The sequence below is a fragment of the Bos taurus genome, chromosome 6 (genome assembly GCF_002263795.3).
Source record: "Bos taurus isolate L1 Dominette 01449 registration number 42190680 breed Hereford chromosome 6, ARS-UCD2.0, whole genome shotgun sequence".
NCBI classification, from domain to species: domain Eukaryota; kingdom Metazoa; phylum Chordata; class Mammalia; order Artiodactyla; family Bovidae; genus Bos; species Bos taurus.
The window spans coordinates 115806971-115834099 of NC_037333.1; the positions used below are offsets into that span (position 1 = coordinate 115806971).

Sequence of the window (27129 nt, forward strand, 5' to 3'; positions counted from 1 at the left end):
GCGTATCCGCAGCTGTATTTCGGCCGCAGGCCTCTGGCCGGGGCGGACGGCGCGAGGAGGGTCCGGTCAGGATGGACCCCGCCCTCCGGACGGGTCACCCAAAGCCCTGGGGTCCTCAGCGGGCGGGTCGTCCCTCGGGCGCTGAATCTAGGGGCAAATGGGGCTGCGTCTGTCAGGCGCCCCCGATCTGATCAGTTCCCGCCAGGACGCCAGCCCTGGCTGGAGCCGGTGAGACCAGGCCCAGTAGCCGGAAGAGGGGGCGCGGCGGCCCGCCCACTTCCGGATTATGAAACCACGCCCACTTCCGAGCGGGGAACCACGCCGGCTTCCGGGTGGGCGGGGCGGGGTCTGCGCGCCCGCCCCTCCCGGCGGTCCTCTGCGCGTCTGTCCGTCCGTCCGTCCGTCTGTCCATCCGTCCACCCCTTGGTCTGTGCTGCGCGCGGCAGGGGCGGGGTGGGCGGGGGTCGTTCTCCGGCTCGCCAGGCTGCCCCTTGCTTCCGCCTGGGCCTGGGTTTCCCCGACCGCTCCTCCCGGGGCCGTGGGGCGGGGGCCGGGAGGTGCCGGGGCCACGATGCCCCGCCCGGCCCCCCTCGGTCGGCCTCCCGGGCTGGCCGTTTCTTTGCGTAACTCCCCCACAGCTTGCGTTTCCTGCTGCCCAGGGTCGGGGGCAGGGCGCACAGAACGACAGCCGGTAACGGGGCAGGCAGATCCTTCAGGGGCGCTCTGGCAGTGAGTGGGTTGGGGACACTTCGCGGGCGGAGGGATCCTCTCCTCCCGAGGTGGGTGGGCGTCAGTCCGGGTAACCGGACGTGCCTTCGTGCACCGTGCCCTCGTGCAGACCTGCCACACGCTCAGCCGGGCCTGATCGGAGCCGCTCCCATCATGGGCTGTGGAGCCGGCGGGAGCTGCACGCCGCGCCCGCCCATCCGCCAGCAGCAGGCACCAGAAACCCGCGTGGTCGCTGTGGTCTTCCTCGGCCTCTTGCTGGACCTCCTGGCCTTCACCCTGCTGCTGCCCCTACTTCCCGGGCTGCTGGAGAGCCACGGCCGTGCCCACGTGAGCCCCTCCCCGCCAGCCCCACTGCCCCTGCACCCCGCCATGGCTGCTCCTGGCTCCCAGCCCCTCAGAGACGCCCGAGTTCGCCACGCCTCCTTGTCCCCAGGACCCCCTCTACGGCTCCTGGCAGCGCGGGGTGGACTGGTTTGCAGCAGCCATCGGGATGCCAGCGGAGAAGAGGTACAACAGCGTCCTGTTCGGAGGTAGGGTCCCGAGCTGGGCCGGGGCCTCCCCCACACCTTGGTTCTCACCTTCTCGCTCTGGGGCATGGTCCGCCCCCTCTCCCCGCGGAGCGTCCACTTCCCTTGGGGCCCCCCCGGGCCGAGTGGTGACCGTGAGCTCTGTCTCTTCCAGGTCTGATCGGCTCCGTTTTCTCCCTCCTGCAGTTCCTCTCCGCACCGCTCACTGGGGCCCTGTCTGACTGCCTGGGGAGGCGCCCGGGGATGCTGCTGTCCCTGGTACGCGTGTCCACCTGGCAGCCCTCTGGGAGGCAGCTGTGGGCCCTCCGTGGCCCCTCACTGGCCCTCACTGCTCCCTGGGGGAGGTGTTTGGGGGGAGCGGGGCTTCTGGAGCTAAGCCAGGGTGTGGCAGAGCTGCTCCTGCCAAGGGGTCACTGGGCATACAAGTGGCCTTTGGCTGCTGCAGAACAGGGCAGGGTCCCAGGAGTACTGTTTCAGCCTGCCAGCCCCACTGTGGGCCCCTCCTGGCCTCAAGTGACGGCACCTGCCCTGGGGTAGGCAGGTGTGGCCACCTCGTACGCCGTGTGGGCTGCCTCGAAGAGCTTTGCGGCCTTCCTGGCCTCCAGGGTGATAGGCGGCATCAGCAAGGGGAACGTTAGCCTCTGCACCGCCATTGTTGCCGACCTGGGCTCACCGTCTGCCCGCAGCAAGGGCATGGTGAGTGGCCCTGGGGCTTAGGGGTGGGGGTCTCTGGGGCTCATGTCTCCCTGCTCGCTCAGGCACCCTCTTTTCCCCAGGCAGTCATCGGGGTGGCCTTTTCTCTGGGCTTCACTCTGGGCCCCACACTGGGAGCCTTCCTGCCCTCGGAGACAGTGCCCTGGCTGGCCCTGCTCTTCGCCGTCTCCGACTTGCTGTTCATCTGGTGCTTCTTGCCAGAGACGCTGCCCCCAGAGAAGCGGGTAAGATGGGAGCCAGACAGCGCCCGGGCTGAGAGAGGTGGGGATGCCCATCATGTGTCCCAGCTCCAGGTGCTGCGAGGCCAGGCTGCGCCCTCCTGGTGTCCAGATGCTCTTGAGAGCACAGCGCCTCCTGGGACCCCGTGGTCCCCAGACCCCCCGGCCTTGCTGGGGCCCTGCAAGGTGCAGGGGCCGAGCAGGTTCGTCAGGCCCACCCCCAGACCCCCTAGCAGGCCCTCAGTGCTGTCCCCCGCAGGCGCCCTCCGTCACCCTGGGGTTCCGGGCCGCCGCGGACCTGCTCAGCCCCCTGGCCCTGCTCCGCTTCTCCGCCGTGGCGCGGGGCCCAGACCCGCCCACTGGAGTCAGTAAGGAGCCGGCCCTGGGGGGGTGGGGCTGGGGGGGTCCCTCAGGCCGCCTTGGGGGCTGCATGCGCGTCAGGGCCACTGCCCCTCCTCACCGCCCCCCAGGGCTTGGCAGCCTGCGCGGCCTGGGCCTGGTCTACTTCCTCTACCTCTTCCTGTTCTCCGGCCTGGAGTTCACGCTCAGCTTCCTGGTGCACCAGCGTTTCCGGTTCAGCAGGTGGGATGCCCCGCACCCCGGTGGGTCCCCATCTCGGCACACGCATGCCCCGGGCCCCGCCCAGAGTCCTGAGACGGACTGCGCAGCTCCCAGAGGACGGGGACCGAGGTCACCCCGGCTGCCTGGCCGTGTGAGGGCAGCACCGGCAGGGCAGGGGTGCTGACGGCTCACCCCTTGCAGGGTAGAACAGGGGAAGATGTTTTTCTTCATCGGTCTCACCATGGCCACCATCCAGGGCGCCTACGCCCGGCGGATCCGCCCTGGCAGGGAAATCGCGGCTGTGAAGCAGGTATGGAGTTCCCCGGGGCTGGGGGCAGGCGGTGCCCACGCTCTGCGGAGGCAACAGGGGCTCTCAGACGGGCTGTACCGCCCACAGGCCATCTTGCTGCTCATCCCCGCTTCCCTCTTCGTCGGCTGGGGACACACGCTGCCCATCCTGGGCTTGGGGCTGCTCCTCTACTCCTGGGGTGAGTGGGCCGGCGGGGCGGGGGCGGGGCCTGTGGGGTGGCGAGGGCGGGGCCTGTGGGCGTGAGGGCGGGGGCGGGGCCGGCGGGTGAGGGCGGGGCCTTCGGGCGTGAGGACCGGGCGGGGCGGGGCCTGGCCCCTCCCCCCACATCCTCTGGCCTCTCCCCCGACTGACCAGCGTCTCCCTGGTGTCCTCCCAGCCGCAGCCGTCGTGGTCCCCTGCCTGTCCTCCGTGGTCGCCGGCTATGGTGAGAGGCCCTGCCCTGGCGCGAGGCCAGCCCCTGGGAGGCGGTCTGAGGGCCCCTGACGGCTGTCCCCTGTCGCCCACAGGCTCGCCCGGGCAGAAGGGCACGGTCATGGGCACGCTGCGGAGCTTGGGCGCCCTGGCCAGGGCCGTGGGGCCCGTGGTGGCCGCCTCAGGTGAGGCCGTGGTACGGCACTCGGGGCATGCTGGAGGCCCGGCCAGACCGGGGCTGGGGGTGTTGCTGGGCGAGCTGGAGGGGGCAGGTGGGCCCGGGGCACCGTCACCTCCCCCGTTGTCTCCACAGCGTACTGGCTGGCCGGTGCCCGTGTCTGTTACACCGTGTGCGCGGCGCTCTTCCTGCTCCCCTTCTCCATCCTGCGGACCCTGAGCCCCCCGGCGCGGACACTCAAGGCCGAGTAGCTGGGCCGCCCGCCTGCGATGATGTGAGGATGGGGGGCTGCGCGGTAAGTGGGGGCCTGGGCCAGGACAGCTTCCCACTGCCCGCCTGATCCCCTCCAGCCCCCTCACCCCCGCCCCCGGGGTCCGGGGCTTGCAGCTCTAGGGTGCAAGATACTCCAGCACGGACCTGCCTGTCAGGATCAGATTCTAAAACCTTCCAGACTTTCTTGTCTTCTGTTCTCAGTGACACAGGGCCTCAGCCCGGCCTCAGCATGACAAAGCAGCTGTTACAGACCAAGTGCCTTCCTGCAGCGCACATCCCGTCCCCCCACCTCCCCCAGGCACCAGGGGCAGCAACTGGAGTGACAGCTGTTCCAGCTGCACTGACCACAGGGTGCCAGGCTCTGCCCGGTGGTTTCCCGTCTGCCCTGGGGTGGGGGTGGGGAGGCCGCCTGACGCCCCTCCCCTCTCCCAGGGCCCTGGCCCGAAGCCCCCAACACTGCCCTCTGGGGAAGAAGAGGAAGACACCTGGGGCAGGGTGCTTCTCAGACTGTGTCCCCCATGGTACAAAGTGACAAACTCTGCTGGATCAAGAGATAAGTGCTCACTGTGGAATCTTTGGAACATTAAACTTCTGAAGTCCTATTTTAAAGGAGCGAACAAAAGGAATTTAGATGCAAGACTGCTTCCCAAGGTTAGACAAGGAAACTGCGTAAAGAATTTTATTTGTGAGTAAAACATGTTACAATGAAGAAAGGCCGTAGGACCTGTCCTCCCAAGCCTGTGTCTGTATATGCAACTAAACTTCATGTTGAGATACAAAGAGTTAAAATAAACTACAAAAATGAAATTAAAGTCATTGCATATGTGGGGTGAGAGGAAGAGAGGGCAGGAGGAGCCTGTGGTTAACTGAGTGCAGGGTGAGGGTGGGGAGCTCGACCACCACCAGGACAAGACAACACAGAGAGCAGCTTGCCAGGAAGCTCTAAGCGGAGGTCAGTGCCATGCAGGCGGCCTCAGGTCCCCTCACCCCAGGGGCCTGTCGGGACAGGCTGGCTCTGGAGCTCCTGGGACAGCCCACTGTCGAGGAGACCCCGGCCACCCCAAGTTCCAGCCAAGCAGCCCCCAGCTCTGCTCCACGGATGCGGCGCTGGAGGGCGGGAGGGGCCTTGGGGTGACTGCAGGACGTCAGTGGACCTCTGGGGCCTACCCCCACCCTAAGCTGCCCTCTAACCAAGGGAATGAGCCTCCCAGCCAAGCTGAGCTCAGGTGCAGACCCGCCTCAGTGCCAGGCCCTCCCCAGGACAGAGAGCAGAAGCAGAGTGCTGCCCGTGCATGGCGTCGGGGCTGCGGGAGCTGCAGGTCCGCAGGACCACCCCCCAGAGGCGCCATCCCTATGACGACGGGTTCAGGACGCTTCAGGGGGGAAGCGAGGCCCCTGGTCTGGTTCTGGCTGAGGGGACCGGGGACCAGCACCAGCTGCGCCATGAGCTACTGGGGCGCCGGCTCAGCCCTGACCCTCTCCAAGGCCATCCCAGGGGCCTGGGCTGTTGGGGCGCTTTCACAGGACTGAGGCTGTGTATCTGAACAAGGATCACCGAGCAGGCAACACCAGCAGAAAGCTATGGGTCTGATTCAGTCACCTGAGACCTGGGGGTGAAGGGGAGCCTAGCAGAGATGGGGCGCGGGTTACTTCACGAGAGGAGAGCAGGCGGGGTCAAGGCCAGAGTGGGCAGGTCTGCCCCCGTCCAGCCGGGACCCTGACTCGGCTCCCGGGGGACAGTGTCCTTGAGGAGCTACAAGAGGGGCCGAGGTGCTGACCCCTGCAGGGCAGGGCTGGCTCCGAGGTGGATGTGGAGGCCGCGTCTGGCCCAGAACCCGAGGCTGCGGGCCAGGCCGCTGCACACACGCGAGGTTAGCACCGGTCTACGTGGGGGTTGGTCACACCGAGGGAGGCGCTGGCTACACGGGGGCGGGGCGGGGGCGGGCCTCTGCATTCCATTACACGGGACGGGGGCGCGGCGCGGCGTGTGCAGGAAGGGCCTTCAGGAGTCGCTCCTCTTCTTGCTCTTCTTCAGGAAGGAAGGGGTGCGGAATTTCTTCTTTTTTTTGGATGGGGACTTGCCCGGAGACCCATCACTGCCAGCGTCCTCGGCTGCTGGGGAGGCAGCCTCCTCAGCCACCTGGGCTGGGGCTGGCTCGGGGCTGGCCACCGGGGGGGACCTGGAGGGGGACCCGGAGGGGCTTGGAGGGCCCCCAGCTTCACCCAGCCCCTCCTCCTCCTCCTCCTCCTCCTTCTCCAACGTCGGGAAGCCGAGTGCTTCTGAAGGCTCATCGGGGGACAGGTCGGGCAGAGTCGGCTTGAAGGTGGCAGCGTCACTGTCGTCTGCAGACGGAGGCTCCCGCGGCAGGTCTGGTGGGGGGGCGGGAGAGACACGGTTACAGAGCCACCGCCCGGCTCTCCGGGCCTCCCAAGGGCCCTGCACAGACGCTGCCCTGGAAGTGACTCTAGAGCAGAGTAAGGAGCTCTCACCAAGGTCTACTTTACTCCAAGGCTGGATGCAGCCCACAGTGTGAGACGTGGGCTCGGTCTCACGGTGATTTTAGCTCCTTCTCACGGACAGCGGGCTGACAAAACCAGCCTCAGTCCCGGGGCTCAGTCCCCAGGCGTGGACAGAGTGACGAAAGCCCGTGGAAACAGTCTCAGGACTGCAATGTTCTGCCTTAAACACTTGAACCATTAGAGGACGAGCATTAGTGGTCCTGAGTTTACGCCTAAGCGTGCATCCATGACACGTGGTCCCCCAAGGACAGCACTAAGCCGTGGCAGTCCACGGAGAACCCGAGTGAGCACTAAGCCGTGGCAGTCCACGGAGAACCCGAGTGAGCACTAAGCCGTGGCAGTCCACGGAGAACCCGAGTGAGCACTAAGCCGTGGCAGTCCACGGAGAACCCGAGTGAACACTAAACCATGGCAGTCCACGGAGAACCCCAAGTGAACTCCCAGACTGGCGTCAACATCACCACCAAAGGCCACTGTAGGCTAGAGAATTCAAAAACAGATGAACTCCGAAAAAAAAAAAGAGAAAAGGGGGGAAAAAAAGAGAGATGAACTCTAACGTAAAGGACAGGCAAAAAATTCAAGCCATTTTAAGAAGCTGAACATGGAAAAGTGAAAGTGACGTGTCCGTCACTCGGTCGTGTCCGTCTCTTTGTGACCCCACGGGCTGCAGCCCACCAGGCTCCTCCATCGATGGGATTCTCCAGGCAAGAGCGCTGGAGTGGGTCGCCATTTCCTCCTGCAGGGGTCTTCCTGACCCAAAGATCAAACCTAGGTTTCCTATACCGCAGGCAGATTCTTTACCAAATGAGCCCCCAGGGAAGCCCCTCAACATGGAAACAAACGTAAGCCAAACGGCACTGACTTTAGAGAAACAGTCTGAGGCCTGCTTTCTACACGGGCCCCAGGGGAAACCAGTTTCATGGATTTTTTAAACATAGTCTACAAAGTTACAAGCCACTGGGAGGTTAGGCAACACTGGCAATCTAGCCAAACCTCAGGAGGTGACAGGGAGCAGAGGAGCAGGAGGAGTGCGGGCAAGGGCGGCTCCGGGAGGCTGGCGTGCCCCTCCCCTCCGCCAGCCCCTCACCCCGGGTCTTAGGAGAGCGAACCGCGTGGCTCAGCTGCACACGAGGCACTGGGGATCCGCTCGTGGAAACAGAGGCTCCTGCAGGTGCGCGGGGTGACTTTTACCGCTGGACCAAATGCCACGTTAAACAAGAGCAGTGATGTCTCCCTCCCACCCCCTCAGATTTAAGCTTAAGCACCCAGCTTAAGCAAAGATCAAAATACATGCAACCCCCATGCAAAATCCCAGCCTGTCTGAGTCTACTCTAGACTCAAGTCTGGTCTGACAGAGCAGAGCTCTCCACTGAGCAGCACCAGTCTCGAAGGTGAATAGGACAATGTGGTCCCTTGGGACTTCTGAGGCCCAGAGTGGTCTGAGCAGCCCCACCTGGGATCGCAGGACTCCAGGACAGGCTGCCCACCACACAGCTCAGGTGACCCAGCCCTTTCCAGGAGGGTCACTACCCACAGTGCAAGGACAGGGAATGGGGGGGCGGGGCGTGGGGGGGGGCTCTTTTTATTTTGAATCAACAGAAAACAAAACTTAACAAGCAACAAAGAAGCAGAATGAGGCAAAGCACAGGGAATTCCGATTACCAGCAGAGGGCCAGGCGGCAGGCGGTACTTACTATGGTAACAGGTACTCTTTAGCACATCCACCTCCTGCTTGTCACGCAGCCACAGGAAGAGAAAAGCACAGGTAGAGAGTCTACGCATCAGTCACAGCCACTGGGTTACGGACAGAGGGCGGGGGGGGTGGGGCCAAGGCCCGGACAGGCAGGGGAAGCACCACGCACACGATGGAGGACACACACGGAGGCCATGGGCCCCAGACAGAGGCAGGCGGTCTGGGAGACCACCGGGGCCCGGCACTCTCCATGGGCTCTTCGTACGGCCAGAGAGTGCGATCCAGGGGCCTGGACATGACGGAGGACGCTTCCGGGGCAACCCAAGCACAGGAGGGTGGAGGAAATGTGCAAGCAGTGGGCAACACTGACGTCACGGACGCAGGCAGGCTCTGTCCCCGACCACGCGCACCGCACTTATGGGTCTGCGCCGCCTGCAGTTCTCAGCGCAGAGCTGGCACGGCACAGAGGCGTGGGCGCGCAGAGCCAGCGACGCACTGGCCCCATGCAAACGCATGCTGGCCACTGGTGTCAGCTCAGCTCCTGCCACACTCAGCTGCTCTTCTTCCACAAAGTCAGGACACTTGCCCCCTCCCAGTGAGGGCGCCCTGGGCAACCATGTACCCTCCCCCCGAGGGGTGGCCTCAGGCCCACCCCCAGCCAGCGCTCACCTTCCTCCAGCTTGACAGGGGTGCTGGGGGGCGTGTGCGGCTCCGGAGGGCTCTTCTCTTTCTCTTCTCTTGCCTGGTCCAGATTCTCTGCAGATGCACAAACCACGGGGACAGCGTGTGAAGAGCTGTGAACCCCAGGGCCTCCCCGTCACCCTCCTCCAAGGCAGCCAGGCTGGCCTGCCCTGCCCATGGGGCCGCCTCCAGGAGGGCACAGGCCGGAGCCTGGAAGACAAGAGCTCGCAGCCACTGTCCTCAGCTTTTCCCAGTCGCTGTCTGAAAGAGGATGAAGGAAGCCCACGAGGACTGGAGTGTGGACCTGCATCTCAGGATCACCAGAGCTGCCTCTGTGCTGTGCTGACCAGGGACCCCTGGCCGGTCCCCCGGTGAGGAGCCCCCTCCCCACATCCTCAGCATCCCACTGCTGAGGAAGAGCCCAAGGTCCCAAGCACCCACACCCTACCTGCCACTTCAAGGGACACTCCATGAGCACAATCTTGGTTTTAATCTTTTATTTAGAGCATTTTCTACCAATACTTTAAACCTGGCAGCTGTAGGGACTGCCCTGGTGGTCCAGTGGCTAAGACTCCACACTCTCAATGCAGGGGCCCAGGTTTGATCCCTAGTCAGGGAGCTAGATCCCGCATCCCACACGAAGCCTGGTGAAAAAGTGAAAGTGTTAAGTCGCTCAGTCGCGTCCGACTCTGCGACCCCATGGACTGTAGCTTGCCAGGCTCTGACCATGGAATTCTCCCAGCAAGAACACTGGAGTGGGTTGCCAGGCCCTTTCTCCAGGGGATCTTCCAACCCAGGGATCAAGCCCAGGTCTCCCACACTGCAGGCAGACTCTGAGCCACCAAAGAAGCCCCACTAAGACTGGCACAGTGAAATAAAATAGGTATTAAATAAATAAAATAGATAAGAAATACATAAAACAGACATTAAAGAGGAATAAACTCGGCACTTGTAATGCGTATTTTTTTTCCTAAAGTAAAATGCTCTAAAACCCAGAGAAAAAAATCACAGGAACTAGGATCCAGAAAATTCCAAGTCTACCTCTCATTTAGGAAAAACTGTATACCACTGTTACCCTAGTTCCTAGAATCTCCCGTCTCACTGTCACTTTTCACGTTAATAGCTTAGGGCTAGTAAGTGCCGTATTCCCTACACCTCCTAAACCTACAGCTCCCTTCCTGAAGCCAGGTGTCTACGCACAGAGGCCGGCACATCTCCTGCCGGAGGACACAAATTCCTTCCACCAGGAAAAGAGGCCAGAGGCTTTCTTCCCTGTACCTGAAGTGCTCACCCTTGACACAGATGCCTGAGTCTCACCTGCAGCACGCGCTACCGCCTCCCGCCACGCCAAGGGCTGGCAGCAGTGCTGGGCAGGGGTCTCCTGGCAGGGCCCCTGGCTGCCACTCCCATGCTGACAGGTCTGTGAGCACACAGCATGCTCACAGCTGTCCCCACACACATCCACCCACTCACTCCCTCTAACATCCCTCCTGACAGAGCCTTCACGTGCGGAGAAAGCTCTCATGCCTTGTGGTTAAACTAAAAGAAAAAAAAAATCCGGGTTTCCCAGACACCGGGAGGGGCCAGAGGGCAGACACACGGCTCTGTGCACAGGAGCTGGGATTAGGCTACAGGACCGGGGGCTCAGGCCCACACACGAGCTCTCCTTCTCAGTCCGTATCAGGGCTGTGGCTCTCACAGAGCTTCCTGCAGGCCGCCTGCACTGCCCAGGAGGCAGTCAGAATCAGCGCTGTGACCCGAAGATCAGGCTCCCCCTGCATCTATGTGTACGGAGTCTTAACTTGAACGCACACAGAACAGAAAGCGACAGGCACCGAGGACTTAACAAGCTGAAAGGCAATTCCACAGCAGCCTTTTTCACAACTCAAATGTCAACAGCAGCCACAGATGCATATGCAGCTGACCTAAAACAAGACTAAAAAGAAAAATTAAGTTGGGGGAAATCAGAGAAAGTGTTTGAAGCAGAAATGGCTCCCAGGACGGTCCCTATCGACCCTGGAGGGTCACCGCGGGACGTCCCCTCCAGGAGGGAGCAGTGTGCACACTGAGGCCAGAAAGGGCGGCACGAGCCTCCTGGAGGGGACGTCCTGCCCCAGGGGCTGCATGGCAACCGACCCAGGGCACTCTGGGAGAGCGGTTCAGACTCCTGAGCCTTCGTGTCAGACACAGTGGAAGGCCGGTTTCTCTCCTGGCCATCACGATGCCTGAGTCTGCTTTTAAAAACCTGAAGTGTGAAAAAAGCTGCTCCAGGAGGCTCTGGCTCTCAGAGCTGTTTACTTTCCTCTGTTGCAAAGTAGTCCCAACATGTTTTACAAAACCATGTCCTCCTAGCCTGTGAGCTGCCAACAGGAAGACAGCCCCAGCCTGGGCCCCCTCTGCAGGGTGGGGAAAGAGGCCACGCGAGGCCCTGGGCCTGTGACCATGCCCGGCCAGGGAGCGCTCGGGGCTTAGAGAAAACCCTGGGCCGTGACTGTGGCTGAGATGAAGGTGGGGAGACTGGGTGCCGGGGTGTGGGTCAGCCCTAGGCGGGCCTCTGCCGCACCCGGCCTTGTTCTGGGGAACAGGTGTCTCTGCTCTAACCAGTGAGAAAAGACCCAGCTCTCAGGGTTACTGTGAGCTAACAGTCCTGAAACACAGGAACGCACAGCACTCACAGGGCCTGCCACAACCTAACTGCTCAAAAACGACTGGAGTGTGAATGAGACCAGACGGTTCAGAGAAGGCCCCTCCTCGGGGAACTGTTGACAATGAAGTACTACATACATCAAAGGCGGAATGCATCTTAAAAGTAATACTCAGACTGGTCTGCCCACCAGCTATCCCAGGTTAATTGATGCATTCTTCTTTGGCCGTCCTGAGCCCTCAACACAGACGGCTATCCAGCTAGGAGACGGAGCACTGGCTGGCACGGCCCGGAACCTGGACGGGAGAGGGCCTGCCAGGGCTCCCGAGGCCACAGAGGCCACCGGACTCCTTCCCTCCCTTCTCGCCCACAAGAGGCTTCACAGCAGCACTGACAAGCAGGGCTCTTTTCAGGCCCTGCCTCGTGCTGGTGCGGTGCTCAGACCAGCGGGGGTTCCCCCCGACCGCGTCTGACTGCAGGCAGGACCTCTCTCACGCGAGGACTCCGGGCCCTCCCGACCAGACCAATTAGAGCCGTGATTACCCTTGACGTCCTCCAGGACTAGCCCGGGGGAGGTCAGGACGCGAACCTGAAGTCCCCTCAGGACAAGGCGCCCGCAGGGACAGCGCCTCCTCACCTTCGGGGCCCTTCTGCTTGCGCGCCACCTCCCTGCGGTACTCCTCCAGCTCGCGGTCGGTGAGCGTGGTGAAGGGGTTGGGGCCGGTGGTGCTCACGATGACGTGGGGCTGGTATTCCTTCTCGATGATGGCCTTGGAAGCCGTCACTAGCTCACCCTGCAGACAGAAAGGGACAGACGGTCTGCAGGGACCCCCAGGCTCTCCCTCCTCCCAGGCGGGGCGGTGGCGGCGGACAGACAGACGACAGGGGACACAGCATCCTGAGGGGCGCCTGAGGCTCAGGTGGGGCAGCAGCCTGCAGCGTAGAGGAGAAGCAGGACTTTGATGCTACAGACTGAAGGTGCCGAGAGAGCGGATCCTAAGGAAGCCTCCAGACTCCAGGTGCAAACGCACCAAGGTGCAGCCGGAGCGTGGAGGGCGCCCCGGGGGCCAGGTGCTCAGACAGGGATGCAGAAGGGTTTCTCCAGCCCATCACCCTCCTCCCCGCTGGACACCGTTCCCCACAGCACTCGGGCAGGTGTGCTCAGAAACGAGCGTCTGCTCTAAGAGCACAGACAAGCTCTGCTCCTTCGTACGTCTGCTGAGTAACTAAAGCCTGGAACTTGTTTCCAGACACGAAGAGATGACAACGTAACACACAACACCAGTACTTGTCTGAGGAACCTGGAAAACTGTAAGAACTTACACAAAGGAAGAAGGAAAGCTTAAGCACAGTGAAGCCCACGGCGGCCCCGGCTGGAAGGAGGCCGGGCGGACAGGCCCCACGGGCAGCAGCAGGCAGGCCGCCCCCAGGGACGTGGGCGGCAGGCGGGCCGCCCCACAGCCTGCCTGCTTGGCCCCACATGCTCTGCAGCTCATGTCCGAGAGAGGCAGGCAGAACCCAAACACGTCCGGTGACTTAACAATAACTTTGGAAACAAGTGAAGACAGGAGGAGCTGCACTTGTTCAGACGTCAGGCCCAGCCTGGCAGCACTCTCCTCAGGGGCGACACCGCAGGCAGAGGGCATGCGAGCGCTGGGCACAAGGGACAGAGTCAGGCCAGCCCACGACTTTCAGCTCACCAGCCAACCGCTGCCCTGGGAACCTGGGCTGAGGGTCACTGTCCAGCGACATGGACCCAGAAGGGGAGAAGGACTGGGAGCCCACAGCCTGTGCTCAAAGAGCCTCCAGATTCGAGATCAGCTGCCTAGATGGGGGTGGGGGGCTCCTCCTGAGCAGGCCTGACCCCGGGGTAGTCCTGGCTTTTCACCCAGAAGGAGCCTCACCTCCCAGACAGTGATGGGGTCATCGTCTGCCCTGAGTCAGCTCTGTGCCCTGAGACAAGTCCCTTCTTGTCTACTCTCCCTGAGAGGGGCCTGCAGCCTGACCGAGGCTGAGACAGGCTGAGCCCTGACGTCCTCGAAACTGCAGCAGCTAGGGAGTGGCATCTGCATCCTGGTATCACTGCCAGTGAGATGAGTGAGAGTCAAGCTCTCAGAGGAACACTCACATTCATTTAACCTTATGTTCACAATGAGTAAAGGAATAAAATATCAAGAATCAAGCCTGGTTACGCCCTGCGGTCAAGCAAGGCCCTTTCTCCGGGACACCTGGTCCTCCAGGTGCAGCACGGCTGGGTCCTGCTCCACGGGCAGGAAGCTCCCTCTTCCAAACTCCTCAGCTGACGGCTGAGCTGCCTTCCGGAAGCTCTGACCAGACCCGGGGATAGGGGACCCTGTTACTCCAGAGGGAGGGGACGCAGAGAGCCCCAGGCCTGCTGCTGGGCAACAGGGTTGAGGAACTGGGATGTGGAAGGGCTGCTCCCTGCAGCAGCCCCGAGAGGTTCTCACCCCTCCATCCTGGGAGGCACCACGCGCCCAGCAGTGACGTCTGCACCTGACCGATGGGGTCTGGGTCGGGGGACAGTTCCAGCTCCAGAACTGTGCAAACCTGGCCCAGTGCCCTGACCTGAGCACAGGTTTTCACCAGTGAAACCTGTTCAGATCTGAGTTCACATTCCAGGTGCTGGGCCACACACACGGTCAACACCAAGTTCCCGAGCGAGTGCACCGGGCGGGCTGCAGGCGCCTCACGTCTCCGGCGCGCAGCGGGGCTGCTTGTGCACGTGGGCACAGGGAGCCTTGTGTTGCACAAGCCAGACGGCATTCAGCAGACGCACACCCCCTGGCCTCTAACAACTCAACTCATGACAAAACCCAGAGGGGAGGGCTGGCCCACCCAGCACTGGAGCCAAGTGTGCCTGCAGTCGGGCTCCGCGGTCCCGAGTGTCGGGTGTGGCTGGGACCCGCTGCCCTGCTCACCAGGGTGTCAAAGACATTGGCGCCGTGAAAATGAAGTACACTGGGTGGGAAGAAGACCAGGGTGCAAACGTGAGCACCAGGAGAGGACGGTGGAGGAGAAGCAGAACACACACCTGCCGCCGGGAGCGGCGTCCTCGGCCACCCGCCCTGAGGCCGCACTCACGGGTGAGTGTCTGCCACTGAGGCGGGGACTCCGGAGCAGCCAGGAACCTCCTCTCACAGACTTTCAGCTTCCCAGCCAGGCATCCAACTCTTGACGAAGCAGCCACAGGGCACTGTGACGCACTTCCAAGTCTGGGAGCACCACTGGGCACAGCGAGAGCCAGACTACACCCGGACGAGCGGCTGGCCACGAGCGTCCTCTAACACGGCTCACAGGTGCACCCCCAGACAGCCCTCCCAGGGCACAAACAGAAGCCACCAAGCACAAAACAATGCCAGAGAGACAGCACAGCAATGACTGCCAGCTGGCTTGAGCCCACGAAGCCAGAGATTCGGGTTTTTATGGTTAAGCGTCCTGGGCTCATGGACTCAACACACTTTGATGTATCTGAGAGAAAAAATTATGAACTAGTAAGATCACAACAGCTTATGGCCCAGATGAGCAACATGAAAAACAGCTGAGAGGGATAAAAAGATAACTGTTCTTCCTCGCCGGGAGAAGTTCCTCCAAGTAACTGGTCCTTCATTCTAAGGACAAGGAAAACTGGGACCCGTGGAATCAACGTGCAAACATGCAGAAGGATTTCATCAGCAGACGAAGTAGTGCAAATCTGATTTCTCTGGCAACTGGAACACTAATAAATATCTGCATCTCATTAGAGATGTATTAATTGAAAAAGGCCCTGAAAACTCCCTTTGCACACAGGGTACACACAAGTCAGCGGTGTCTGTCCTTAACACCAGCAGCCTTGAGTGCGCACAGGCAGTTTCCTTCCACCTGGGCAGGTCATACAGGATACATTCCCCACTGACTCTACGTACCACATACACAGAGAAATTACAATTTGGGATTTCAAATTTTGCTAAGTCCTTTTCCCCCTTGCAACATTCAAAACAATTATCTAGGGTTTTTTGGTTTTGCTTTGTTTTAGGTAAAAATACTGATGGCTTAGATGGTAAAGGGCCTGCCTGCAATGTGGCAGACCCAGGTTCGACCCCTGGGTTGGAAGATACCCTGGACAAGGAAATGGCAACCCATGCCAGTATTCTTGCCTGGAGAACTCCATGGACCGAGAAGTCTGGTGGGTTATGGTCTATGGGGTCACAAAGAGTCGGACGCGACTGACACTTTCATTTTCACATTTCATCAACAAGGGTTGGCAAAGACTGTCTTGTTTTATTTACCATTCCTCTGAAATGACATTTTTCAATCATACAGCCTTTGACTGCCATGTTCATTACATTCGGATCACAGCTGAGCAAGCCGAGAGGGGAGGTCTCTCGGGAGAGCCGCCACACTGCTCGTGGTCGACCCATGAGCCTTCTGCAGCTGGCACCTTGTAATGTAGGCAAAGTCCTAAAATATGCACCAACCAAAGTCACATGCAAATCTCGAGAAACATCACTAAGATCAACCACTTCTCAGCACAACATAAAAATGCTGAAAAGTATAAAAATAACCTCATACAAAATGTTAAATTAAAGAACAGAATGGACAGAACAGAACCTCTTGTACAATCTCACAAATAGCTCAGAGACTCCTTTACAGCTCCTTGGTACCTAAGACAACACCAGGCGCAGCGACAGGAGGGGGTGGGGCGGGTGACAAGCAAGGGGTGCCGGCAGGTAGCGGAGGAGGGGCAGTGAGTACCTTTCTAAGAGAGAGAGACTTAGCAGGACTAAAGGTCTGCTCTGTACGCTCGAGCCCTTCGATTCTTTCCGTACAGTCAGAGAGGGGTGCGTCCTGCAACAGTAAACTGAGTGGTCAGAGTCCACCAGGCCCAGCCGAGCACGTCACCCAGAGCGCAGCGCGGAGCAGCAGAGAGCATGCAGCGAGACGGTCGTCAGCAGCCTGGGCAGGGGGTGGCGCTGCGACGTGCAAACACGGGCCACAGAGCCAAGCGCTGGCCCACACCGCAGACAGCAACCAGTCACCTACCCTGGCGAGTCGAGCCTAAAGCATCGGGCGGCAACTTAACTGTCCGAGATAACTACTCACACAGTTATCTTCAGGGTGCCACGAGGGGCGGTCCTTCTACAGAAGTGAGTGTACATGTGCATCACATTTACAGGGGCCCGCTGCACCTTTCCCAAGCAGCACGCTGTCATGGACAGCAACAGACAAGAACCACCGTCCACCACAGCCACCCTCCTCCCACGTGTCCCACAGCTCCTGCTGGAACCAGGTAAACCCGGGCCCCAAGCAGGCAGCCTGCATTGCCCTCACCCAGGCGTGCACAACGCAGAGCAGGCTTGGGGGACACAGCCCTGGGCATGCTGATGCTCGGTCTACAACTCAAGGAAAAGGGGCCGATTACTTCTTACCACGAAGACTCTAAACAAAGGGAACTGGGTGCCTAGGACACTTACCTCACAGTCATCCTCTCCCAACTTAAGAGTAACTTGGAGTAGGCGGTCAGTGCCACCCACTAACGGCAGAACCGTTCTGAGCGCTCACCTGGACAAGGCTCCTGTCCATCACCACACCAGACAACACCTGGGACTGGGGTCCAGCTGTCTTAATGTCCTGCAGGTTCTGCTCTCGAATCTGAGGATGGCAAGGAGAGAGACATCAACAGTACAGAGACCGTTCGCTATGCCTGAAGCTGCTGTGTGCGCTCAGCCCCAGCCACGCACAAGCTGCTCTTCTGGGCTGCCCTGCTCCCCGGCGGGCCCTGCATGACTACCCTGCCCGCCTAACACTGCTGGTCCAGGCCCCAGCCACGCACAAGCTGCTCTTCTGGGCTGCCCTGCTCCCCGGCGGGCCCTGCACGACTACCCTGCCCGCCTAACACTGCTCGTCCAGCCTGATTAGTAACTCAAGACTCAGAGGGTTGGACAGACCCTCCAGACTTGCTGCTTCTTCCGGACAAGTTCAGCAGGCATGGCTCTCACTGCCCTCGCTAACTTGAGGGGAGACACCCTGTGTGCCCATTTCTAGGGACCCTGTGAACACTGGTGGGTCTCACGTTCCAACACACCAAACATTCACAACTCTTCAAATGGACCTGGCAAGGCAGGGGCAAAGGCTCCTCTCGCCAGGGACTCTGCCGTGCTGAGGGAGGGGTGTCGTTCAAGCATCGGGCCCAGAAGCGCCCGCTGCTCACCGCCGTGCACGGCACAGCAGGTGAAGGGTGGACCCGGCAGTCACGGGACAGCCGCCGGCCGCCCAGGGCTGGCGCTCTCCCCGCAGCCACAAGCCACCTCCTCCCCACACGCGTTTCCAGCGAGTGCTGGCAGCGGTCAGTACGCACCTTGTTCCTCATCTCCTGGACCTCTTTTGGGTTAGTGTTCAATGGAACAAACAGGTTAGGGACAGCAGAGGTGGAAGTTCTGTGTCCATCCTCTTTAGTCCACTAAAATATCAAAAACAGTTGAGAAGTCAGAATCGTGACAACAGTAAGTGACACCACAGCACCCAACTTGTCCAACTCATCTCACATCTGGTCATGCACTGACCCTCACAGAGGATGAACCAATGACCACACCACAGTGTCACTGCAGTGGCTGGAAACCAGTCATGCAGGGAGCCAGAGTTGTGACTGACGGGCAAGGCCCGTCAATAAGCCCAGCTGAGACCCAGGCATGACACAGGCTGCTGACAGAGCTACACCCATGACGGCCTCGGACTAGTCGTGGAGGACCCCTCAGAGCACATTGGTTCACTGCTCGGAGAGACCCCAACACCAAAGCCGGAGGGAAGCATGAGATGACAGGGTCATGAGAAGCGGTATGATGCGGCTGGCCCGGTGAGGGAAGACTGTGCGGTGAGGCAAGAGTGGGCATCACCAAAGTTGGCATTAAAATAAACTCCGCATCAGAATGCACTGTTTGCGTAGCTATTTCAACCCAAGAAAATTACTGTTATGAAGACTTATACAGTAGCTACTGGTGGAAGAGTTTGGTGATGTCAAGTACTTTATATAGTTAATGCTTCTCTGGGTGTTACAACAATGTCCCACAAAAAAATAAAGCTCGCGAGCCCTCACTGGAAGGCTGTTTTAGATACCAGTGCACGTCACCAGCACATGCGCCTTCCGTGCATAGTTTTTTTTGGACCTCCAATCAAATATGAGATTTTTAATCAAATTCTAACCCTCAGGCATGAGTTGGCACTGAACACTAAAACAAGCCCGTGGTAGAGAGCAGATGTTATGCCTTTCAGAGTATTTTCAAGAGGCAACAGAATAGCCATAAACCAAGAGATTCTGAAGAAAGCAGCAAAACTGTCCAATGCTGGGCCGCTGTGCAGGCAGCGTGGGATGGGCATGGGCTGCAAGGTACTCACTGCCGTTATCTCCTCAGACAAAAACAACTCCAGCTTCTTATCAAACATAATGCTTAGTCAAACATTAAAACAATCACCTCAGAAGCTTGAACACGTTAAAAAACTTAAGAACGATTATTATAAATTAATATACCAACCTGGGAACACTGCAAGGAATTCGTATTACTCCAGAACAGTAAGAAACAAGTTTAAAAGCTGAACAAAGTCTCCCCTTCAACTTATACAGTGACTAAAATATCTAAAGCAAGTTAATATTTTTTCAAGCAAATAGTAAATAAGGCTCAAAGCTGCTGTGACATATACACTTAGGAAAAATTCCTCACAGCAGTTCAGCACTCTGTATGTATCTGGTCAGCAGAAAGTCATTTTTAGGCCCACTCCCTTTAACAAGTAAACTAAATTAGAAACTAAACAAATAAAATAAAAATAGAAAAAAAGGGACAGAGAGAAAGAGAAGGAAGGTGAGGAGGCAGGAAAGAGGAGACTGGCTCCAACTTGGAGCCCGGCCATGTGCACGCAGAGTCTCTGCCACGTGACACGCTCCTCAGGAGCACAGAGGCTGTCTCACCAGCTGTGCCTCAGGAGACACCAGCCCCACCTGGGGAGACAGAACGTACTTCTTGTAAATAAACTATGAAGCAGGAGCCCTTTCACAAGGGAAGCAGGATGGCCCACTGGGCTTGCGTGGGGTCCCGTCTCGGGACGTCTAGGTTGGTTTCCCCTCTGCTCCTGCGGAACTAACCACACAGAGACGCGTGCATCCCGGCCCGCGTCCTCGTGTGAGGCCCCACCTAGGCCTCACCTACCGGGATGCAGGGCCCAGTGGACCGTCCAGGGCCAGGGCTGCCCAGAGACGTCTGAGCACCAGGACCGCGGAGCAGCCTCCAAGGCAGCACTCCTCCTGACACGAAGCTCACCTCCCAACGACTGGGGCTGGCGCTGGCAGGTGGCCTGCTTGCCCTTGGGCCATGCCGCACCCAGCAGGAGCCAGAGACTCCACTGTGGCTGTCTACTCACATGCAACAGTCCATGCAGAAGGGGGCTGGCTGAGAGCGTTCGGAGGCTCTGGGACCACAGCAAGCGGGGAAGGAGGCGAACGAGAGGGCCAGCTGAGAAGATGCCCGTGAGCCGGGAGGGAAAACTGCTTAAGAAAACACTAGGACTTTAAAGAACATGCCTGAGTTAGCACCTAAATCAAATAGCTGAGCTTATGACATTAAAACAGCAGGCTATGCTCCAACTACATCTGTGTCATGAAGTATTAAAGATTCTTCAAATACGGTTTGAACTGAACGACAGCTCCCACTCTCAGGTTAATCCACGCAAGTGACGTGGTATTTCTGCTGTGCACAGAGTTAGGTAATGCTGGAATTACTGCAGAAGCACAATACATCTTAAGCAGTTTCAAGCAGAGTGTATTACTTGAATTATAGCTGAAGCAAAAGTGGATTTGAATTCAGGCTGAAGAAGGTTAACGAGGAAGGTTTGCCTAAAACCTAGGTCAGAGGGTGAGAGTCCCAGAGCCTCCGAAGCCCCAGCGAGCCGACTTGCTCTACGTCATCTAACTATGAACAGTAAGTAGGCACAGACCAAGCAGTTGGTAATACAGCTTGGCACGCAGACACCGGACGAGAGAGACTGCAGCAAGGGTTTGACGTGATCGTGTGTAATGTTCGTCCACACCTTAGTCTTCGCCTTGGGACTGCTTCCGTTCTGCCCTTCCTCAGAAGCATCGTCGCCCCGGCCAGAGTTCAGCCACCTTGTCTTCTCTCGCTGTTGCTTCTGAAAACTGTGTCTGAGAGGGGAGCAAGTGCCCGAATCACCGTCACTAGCAAGCGAGTAACCTGTGACACTGGCAGGAGCCTCCACATCGCTGTGCTTTTTAGATTTCTCTCTCAGAGCAGGGTATCGGTAAGGGTAGCCAGTTCTATAACCCTAGGGGCCGAAAAGAAAGAGACAGTCACTACTCCAGGTCTCAAAATCAGTGCTTCACTTGAGAAAGCTGGAAACGCCTATACAAGCAGAGTATGCACACCCCATGGACAGGGCTGCCCAGGAGAACTGCAAGTGTGTTCACAGGTACGAAAATGCCAACAGCAGCAGGATTCCCAAGGCCCCAGAGTAAAAACCCACGAGTCCACCAGCAGTGGAAGGGGTGAACTGTGGTCCATTCACACAGCAGAACAGGACACAGCAGGGAGAACACACTGTTACCAGGGGAGACATCTCCACGAATCTTCACCAACTCGACACTGATGAGAGAAACCCAATGTGGAAGAACAGCCCATGCGACTCCATTCACAGAAAGAGGAAAACCAGTCTGCGCTGTTAGAAGGAGGGACCGGGGTCACCCCTGGGACGCAGTAAGAGACTCAAAGTGGGGACAGGAGGTTCTGGGTGCTGGAATTGGATATAGGTGCTGCTTACACAGGATGTTCAATTCTTAAGAATTAATATAGGTACCCTGTTGTTTATATATATATGTATCAAGAAAAAGTTAAAATTCAAAAGGCAACCTGGGTTTACCTGCTGTTGGCTACAGAACAAGTTATATTAATCAACGTACTTAACACTTTTTTTTTAACCGTTTCAGTCGCAGTTTAAATACTGTGATAATCTTTCAGGAAGACCAAACACCTCAGACAGCTGGTACCTGGCAAAATCGCTTCATCCCTAAATGCAGCAGCACTGGAGTGAGCCTTCAACCCCGGGCTCCTGCACTTCACAGCCCGCAGCCTGCTAACTCCCACCTCTGTAACAGCACCAAGCCCGTGTGCCCGCTGTGTGCTGAGCCCACAGACAGCATCTCCAGGCCAGGATGATGCCTCACTCACCAGTCTCCAGAACTGAGTGTCGGGGAGCCTGACCGACACGACTGGCCCCAGGGCCCCCACCGCCATAAACCTCTTCCCCTGTGTGCTATCAGCGGGACCAGGGCCTGCTTCAAGGCAGAAGCATTCGGCCAAGGTGACAGGCTTGCTGCAGGAGAGTGCAGTGCTCACCCTGAGAGGGTCTCCGGGTCCACTGCTGGCACTCAAAGAACAAGCTGCCCTGACGCCTGAGCGGCAAGAACATCAAGTCTGCCCACCATGTGCAGAGCCTGGAAGTGGATCCTCCACCATGAGAACCTTCTGCTGAGAACCCAGCCCAGGCCAACACCCTGACTGCAGCCTTGGGAGGCCCGAAGCCAAGGACCTGACTCAGCCTGGACTGTGCCTGGACTCCCTGTCATACCTGAACCAGGTGAGGACACCTTCACTGTGAATGATGCCTTCACTGTGAATGATGAGGGGGTTAGGTTTGAAAGGATCACACAGGGCTGGTAGCCAGGATGAGTCAGTGGCTACATGCCACCTGCCAAGCTACTTCAGAAACGTTGCTCTCAATGTGGGGATTCTCCTTCCCCTCTGGGAGCTCCTCCTCGTTGGAGGCCACCTTCATTACCAACCATTCCCTTAAAACAGTCAAAGCGCGGTGGTAATGACCCGAGTGCAGTTGGCCGTTGTTTACTTTTGTTTTGTAACTACACTCAGGAAGACAGGTAAGTGTCTTCCCTTTTTAACACGCTTTTTTCCCATTTACGAACATGCTTTGTTGAAGAATAAAAAGTAACACTGTCTTCTGAAACATACAGTTCTTAATTCATTCAGGTTTCCTCTTGCTGAAAGTCAGGGCTCTTGAGTAATCTTCAAGAATTCCAAATAAACCATCCAGGACGTCACTAACTTTTATTCTGAGGGGGTGTGGCGTGTCTTTCTTTATTCTTCCCCTTTAAATGCCAGACCAAAATCAGAGCAAAACTCAGACCTGAGACGTGCTGTATGTTAAAAATCGGCTTTATTCCTTCTTTTGAGAAGCTGGAATTATATCTTGATTTTCTGGGTAACAAGTTAGCATTTCTTCTGTGTATGCCAGAAATGTTTATGACTATCATATGAAATATTTCCTACAGTGTGAGAATCTTCAACTACTCTCTACTGACTGAGTTATTAGCAAACATATACAGTTGATCAGATGATAAACTAAAACACAGACTACAGTCAGTGATTGCTGTCGACGTTTATTTCTCATAAACCACAGAGCCTCTAATATTAAGGATAACCTGTGCACATTAAGGGCACCAAATAAATATCCTTGCTGTAATCTCGCTTATCTTCTTTCATCCTTTATCTCCGCCCCCCTCAAATTAGAGTTACCAACTCTAATTCTCTCTCTCTGCACCTTCCAGAATGTACTGAGTGCAAAAGATGTGGCAGGCTGGTGTTCTCTTGACTTTTACTTCTCCCTCCCATTCCCATTTGGCTTGTAGGTGTAAGAGCAGGGAAAGGTCAAAGTGTCTGCCCGAGGGAGAGAAGAAGGCATGGTGAGACTGGAGCCCCCACGACCCCTGCTTTGCCCAGCTCCTCTGGTGCCGGACCCCGGGTCAGATGCCAGGGTTACGTCCCCACTCTCAGCCTGCTCTGGGTGACTTTCCTGAGACTGCACTACCCTCCCTGCCACTTCCACTGATCACCTCCATGAGCTCAATTCCCTTCCTGTCCCCGGACCCAGTCCTGGCTCAAGCCCCATCTCTGTCCTGGCAACTGCCGTCGTGCTCTGTCAGGCACACGTCGAGGTCTGGGCTACATGTGGGATCTGTCTGTCCATTTCCCGACAAGGCCATGAACTCCCCGAGGGCAAGACTGTGTCCCCGCTCACGGCTAGAGTAGACAGTCCGTCAGCACAGCCCACCCTCCCTGAGCACACGAGCTCAGCAGTCAGGAGAGTCTGCTCTCCAGGCACCACCCTCCTCAGTGATACCCACGCTGTCATCATCACTGCTTAGCCGTTCACTCCCAGCCCTCCCTTTACAGCAACATTCTCCTAAGTCGGAGAGCTTCAGGGAGAAGAACCTTCTGAGGACACTTAGCACACGCTGAACCAGATCCATGAGTTGTTCTCTTCAGAAAAGTGAAACTTCCTGCCTCCTGAAGCCACCCATCCCCACCAAGACCTGGTCCAATGGTGGGAACTCACGTGAAGCCGGCACCAGCCCTTTCAATGGCTTCTCTGCCCCACACGCCCACTACTTTATGTCCATGTGGCCACAGGACGGACCCCTGAACCCTATCTAAGAGATGTGACGCTGCAGCAGCAGAAGGGCCCAGCACCGAGCCATTTACCTTTACTGAGGTTGCTTCGACCCTAACATTTAAACCGACTGGTGAGATCAGAGACGGACCAGAAAGGCACGGTCCTGCCCCTTGGCCAGGCTGTCCATCGTGCCCGCGGCTGGGTCTCCGGCCGTGCCCATGGCCATGTTACAGTTGCCTCGCTTTTCCCAGCATAAGCTGTCACACTTTGACCTCTTCTTTGAGGTCACTCTCAAGGGTCACCCTCTACAAAAATTTCCTCTATGATCCTTGCAAAAGGATGACATCCCTCACTGCAACCAGACAGGCCACATCCTGCCACAGACTACTTTAACATGCCTATTAAGCTGAGAGCCCCATGGTCGCACTCTGTACCACACTGGGCATCCTGTCCCTTCAGGAGGCAGCAAAGGGTCTCCCATGTGACAGATCGGCAGCAAAGTATGTGAAACACAGCAGACAGGCCCCACGTGGCTAGAATTTACTGTTATAACAAACAAGATGCTCGGCTAACTGACTGATGCAGAAAGGCCCCCTGGACAGCTTGCTTTCGGACTGACGGGTCCTGAGCTGACCCTGCTACTCAAGGACTCAGTTACTCAGCAAAGTACACTATCCTCTGAGCTACTATCCCCACATAGTCCAAATGATGCTATCTTTAAAAACAAAAGGAGACAAGAAACCCTCACCTGTGTATTCAATCACAATTTAGCTTAGAACTTAAACTGCCCTGGTACATATTCATGGTTCTGGAGACACAGCATTCTGACACTGCCTGAAAACAGTAATTTCATAACACCATCCACTAACTCTAGAAACCCCAACATTTGTGCTCTTAGGATGAAAGCAGTACCATCGAGCGGTGACCACATTCTTACCAGATTATCCAGCATCCGCATGAGGGCTTCAAACTCCTGCTCGCCAATCTGCCACTTGGGCGGTGATCCGCTGCCTTCCCCTGCCGGGGACCCAGGGGCCCGGGACTTGGCTTTGTACTTCCCAGGATCCAGGAGGACTAAATTGTCTGGCCCTCCCGCACTCGCCAGAGTTCGAACCTTTTCCAAAACAAGCAAACACAACGGTTGGAGTTCCTTACTGATCAAGCAGGTCAGATGACTATGAGAGATCACTTTAATAGAAATGGAGGTGTCAAAAGAAACCAAATCACTGCAAGAATAAAAAATGCAAGATGGAAGTGACAGATAAATCACAAGACTGTTTTCAGAAATTTGTCTTTAGCATGAAAAAATACTGGGCACTCATACTTGAAGAATAAATGGGAAAACAAAGCCCCTTCCAAGGTCATATAAAGGAGACTGGCAGCTGCTACTACACAGACATACGTCAGGGTAAATACACAGATGTAAGCCAGGTAACAATGAATAATGTGCAAATGGGGAGCTTGGCAGGCCTGGCATAAGCAGCACCTAGAGCTGTGAGACTGCGGGCAAAGCTCTACTCCCTGCGCCTACTTCTCAAAAGAAGTGCCTGGGTTCAAACGAAAAGACCCATAACAACATAAATAAGCACCTGATATCAGGGCCAGTATATGCTAGCCCTCCATAAATGGTAGTAACTTACGTATTTGAAAAATTAAGTTAGAAATGACCAGACCACATGGAACAGCCACTGCCTACCTGGATCTCACAGGCAACCACAAGGTTGTGGATGTAATAGAAGGCCTCCTCAACGCTCTCTCCAACAGACACAAGGCCGTGATTCCGGAGAATAAGAACCTAAGGGAAGAATCAGGAAAGTTCTAGGTACCAGGCAAGAAGATAGATATGTTTTCTTCTTCCCTCGATAATTTAAATACCAGATTAGATGCCTACTGACCTTGCTTTTAGGCCCCAAATTTTTCTGAATTAAAATTTTTTCTTCCTCATCAACCAGAATCCCATGATAATCATGATATGCCACTTCTCCAAGGGAAAGTGCCTCAGGGGAGATGGGCAAGAGGCCACACTTCATCGCAGAGACCTAGAGAACAAGAGGCAGCATCAGTGCAGACGAGTCAGGAGTGCACACGGACTGACAACTGGCAAGCGCGTTCCTCAAACTGTTCTTTCAGAAATAAAGGAGCCCATGAAATTAAGATAAGCCTTAAGATTACTTCTGGGTCTTATTACCAATCCATACTTTAAAAAATCAAAGCCACCACTATCAAGGAAGACTTCAAAAAAATTTCACATCTTTCTGGATTTCTCCCACACGGACTGTAAACAAGAAGTGAGCTCAGATTTAATAAGATTAGTCCCAAAGCTGCTGCAGGGAGAGACAGTGGCTCCTCTAAAGGAGGCACAGCGCCGCAGAGAGAGGCTTCTGAAGAGCCGAGAGGTTTTGTGTACTTTTCACCTTAGTTCGCAGGTGCGATAGAACACCTGAAAATCAGATAAAAGGAAATTTATAAAGGTTTAGGACAAGTATACTGTACAATTTCTCTACATTAAGTGAAAAATCTAAGTGTCCATATAGCCCTTTAGTTTCCTTAAATTTTCCAAACTGACCTTAGAATATGCTAATTTTAAATGTCTTCTACCTAGACGAACAACCTCCAGAGATTTAAATTATAACTGTAATAATTTCTTACAGAGAAGTTAATCTAAAAACACAATACCCCCAAAAAAGGCAATATCATTATTTAATTCCTTTCACAGTAACAGTTTTTCTATAAGTATTTCATTACAAACTAAAGTTACTTTGTTAAGTTTTAAAACAAATTACATGCTAGATATTTGTAACAACCATATTCTCAAAGGTACCTCTAACAGTTCCTTTGAAAGCATGGATTTTTCTGGGTTGGAAGACCTGTATCACTTGGAGAATGATATCTAATAAACTGATGCCAACATTAAGACCTGTATCTTCAAAGTAAAGCAAACAAACCAGATTCTCACATTCATCCATACAAGCAAAGATCTATGACATTAAAACATCCAGATAGAGTAAAATCCAGTATTTCTTAATCAATGAGGTCATCTGTCAAAGAAACCAACCCAGAAAGTCATTAAAATACAAAACTGGTGATAAAAAGCCAATTCCAGCTAGCTCTTGAGTGTTTGGCTCTCACAGGGCTGTCAGAAAGCCTATTTTTCACACTAAGGGGTCTGAGGCTTTGTCAGGTGGCTTGTTTGTACCAGAGGGCCCAG

At 56.6% G+C, this 27129-nt stretch overlaps 2 protein-coding genes across 26 annotated transcripts in view; one reads left to right on the forward strand and one right to left on the reverse strand.

Annotated features, from left to right (window-relative positions):
- Nucleotides 1-9: 9 nt before the first annotated feature.
- Nucleotides 10-4733, forward strand: MFSD10 (major facilitator superfamily domain containing 10). Of its 7 annotated transcripts, none has more exons than XM_059887422.1 (14): nt 10-453; nt 839-1056; nt 1163-1259; nt 1443-1514; nt 1862-1952; nt 2033-2194; nt 2448-2556; nt 2659-2770; nt 2951-3059; nt 3147-3237; nt 3414-3483; nt 3566-3655; nt 3784-3943; nt 4100-4733. In XM_059887422.1, the coding sequence occupies exons 1-14, from the start codon at nt 287-289 to the stop codon at nt 4451-4453; spliced, it is 1902 nt and encodes a 633-aa protein (XP_059743405.1). In that variant the 5' UTR covers nt 10-286; the 3' UTR covers nt 4454-4733. The 7 variants fall into 7 exon arrangements, with proteins under 7 accessions (XP_059743405.1, XP_024848879.1, XP_024848876.1 ...); XM_024993111.2 differs by having other exon boundaries at nt 344-453; nt 1411-1514; nt 1794-1952; XM_024993108.2 differs by having other exon boundaries at nt 344-426; nt 1411-1514; nt 1794-1952.
- The window catches only part of ADD1 (adducin 1), a 91141-nt gene continuing 68585 nt past the window's right edge, over nt 4574-27129 (reverse strand). For 5 of the 19 annotated variants that reach the window (XM_005208228.5, XM_005208229.5, XM_059887418.1 and 2 more), the window contains 10 exons: nt 25817-25960; nt 25618-25716; nt 24859-25035; nt 20439-20783; nt 17815-17916; nt 17019-17108; nt 16212-16304; nt 12097-12253; nt 8804-8890; nt 4574-6291 (listed from right to left, as the gene is read on the reverse strand). In XM_005208228.5, coding sequence (XP_005208285.1) covers nt 5924-6291; nt 8804-8890; nt 12097-12253; nt 16212-16304; nt 17019-17108; nt 17815-17916; nt 20439-20783; nt 24859-25035; nt 25618-25716; nt 25817-25960 — 1662 coding nt within the window. In that variant the 3' untranslated portion in view covers nt 4574-5923. Of the gene's footprint in view, nt 6292-8134; nt 8170-8803; nt 8891-12096; nt 12254-16211; nt 16305-17018; nt 17109-17814; nt 17917-20438; nt 20784-24858; nt 25036-25617; nt 25717-25816; nt 25961-27129 lie in introns of those variants that run through there. The other 14 variants (XM_005208232.5, XM_024993102.2, XM_059887420.1 and 11 more) reach the window with 11 other exon arrangements.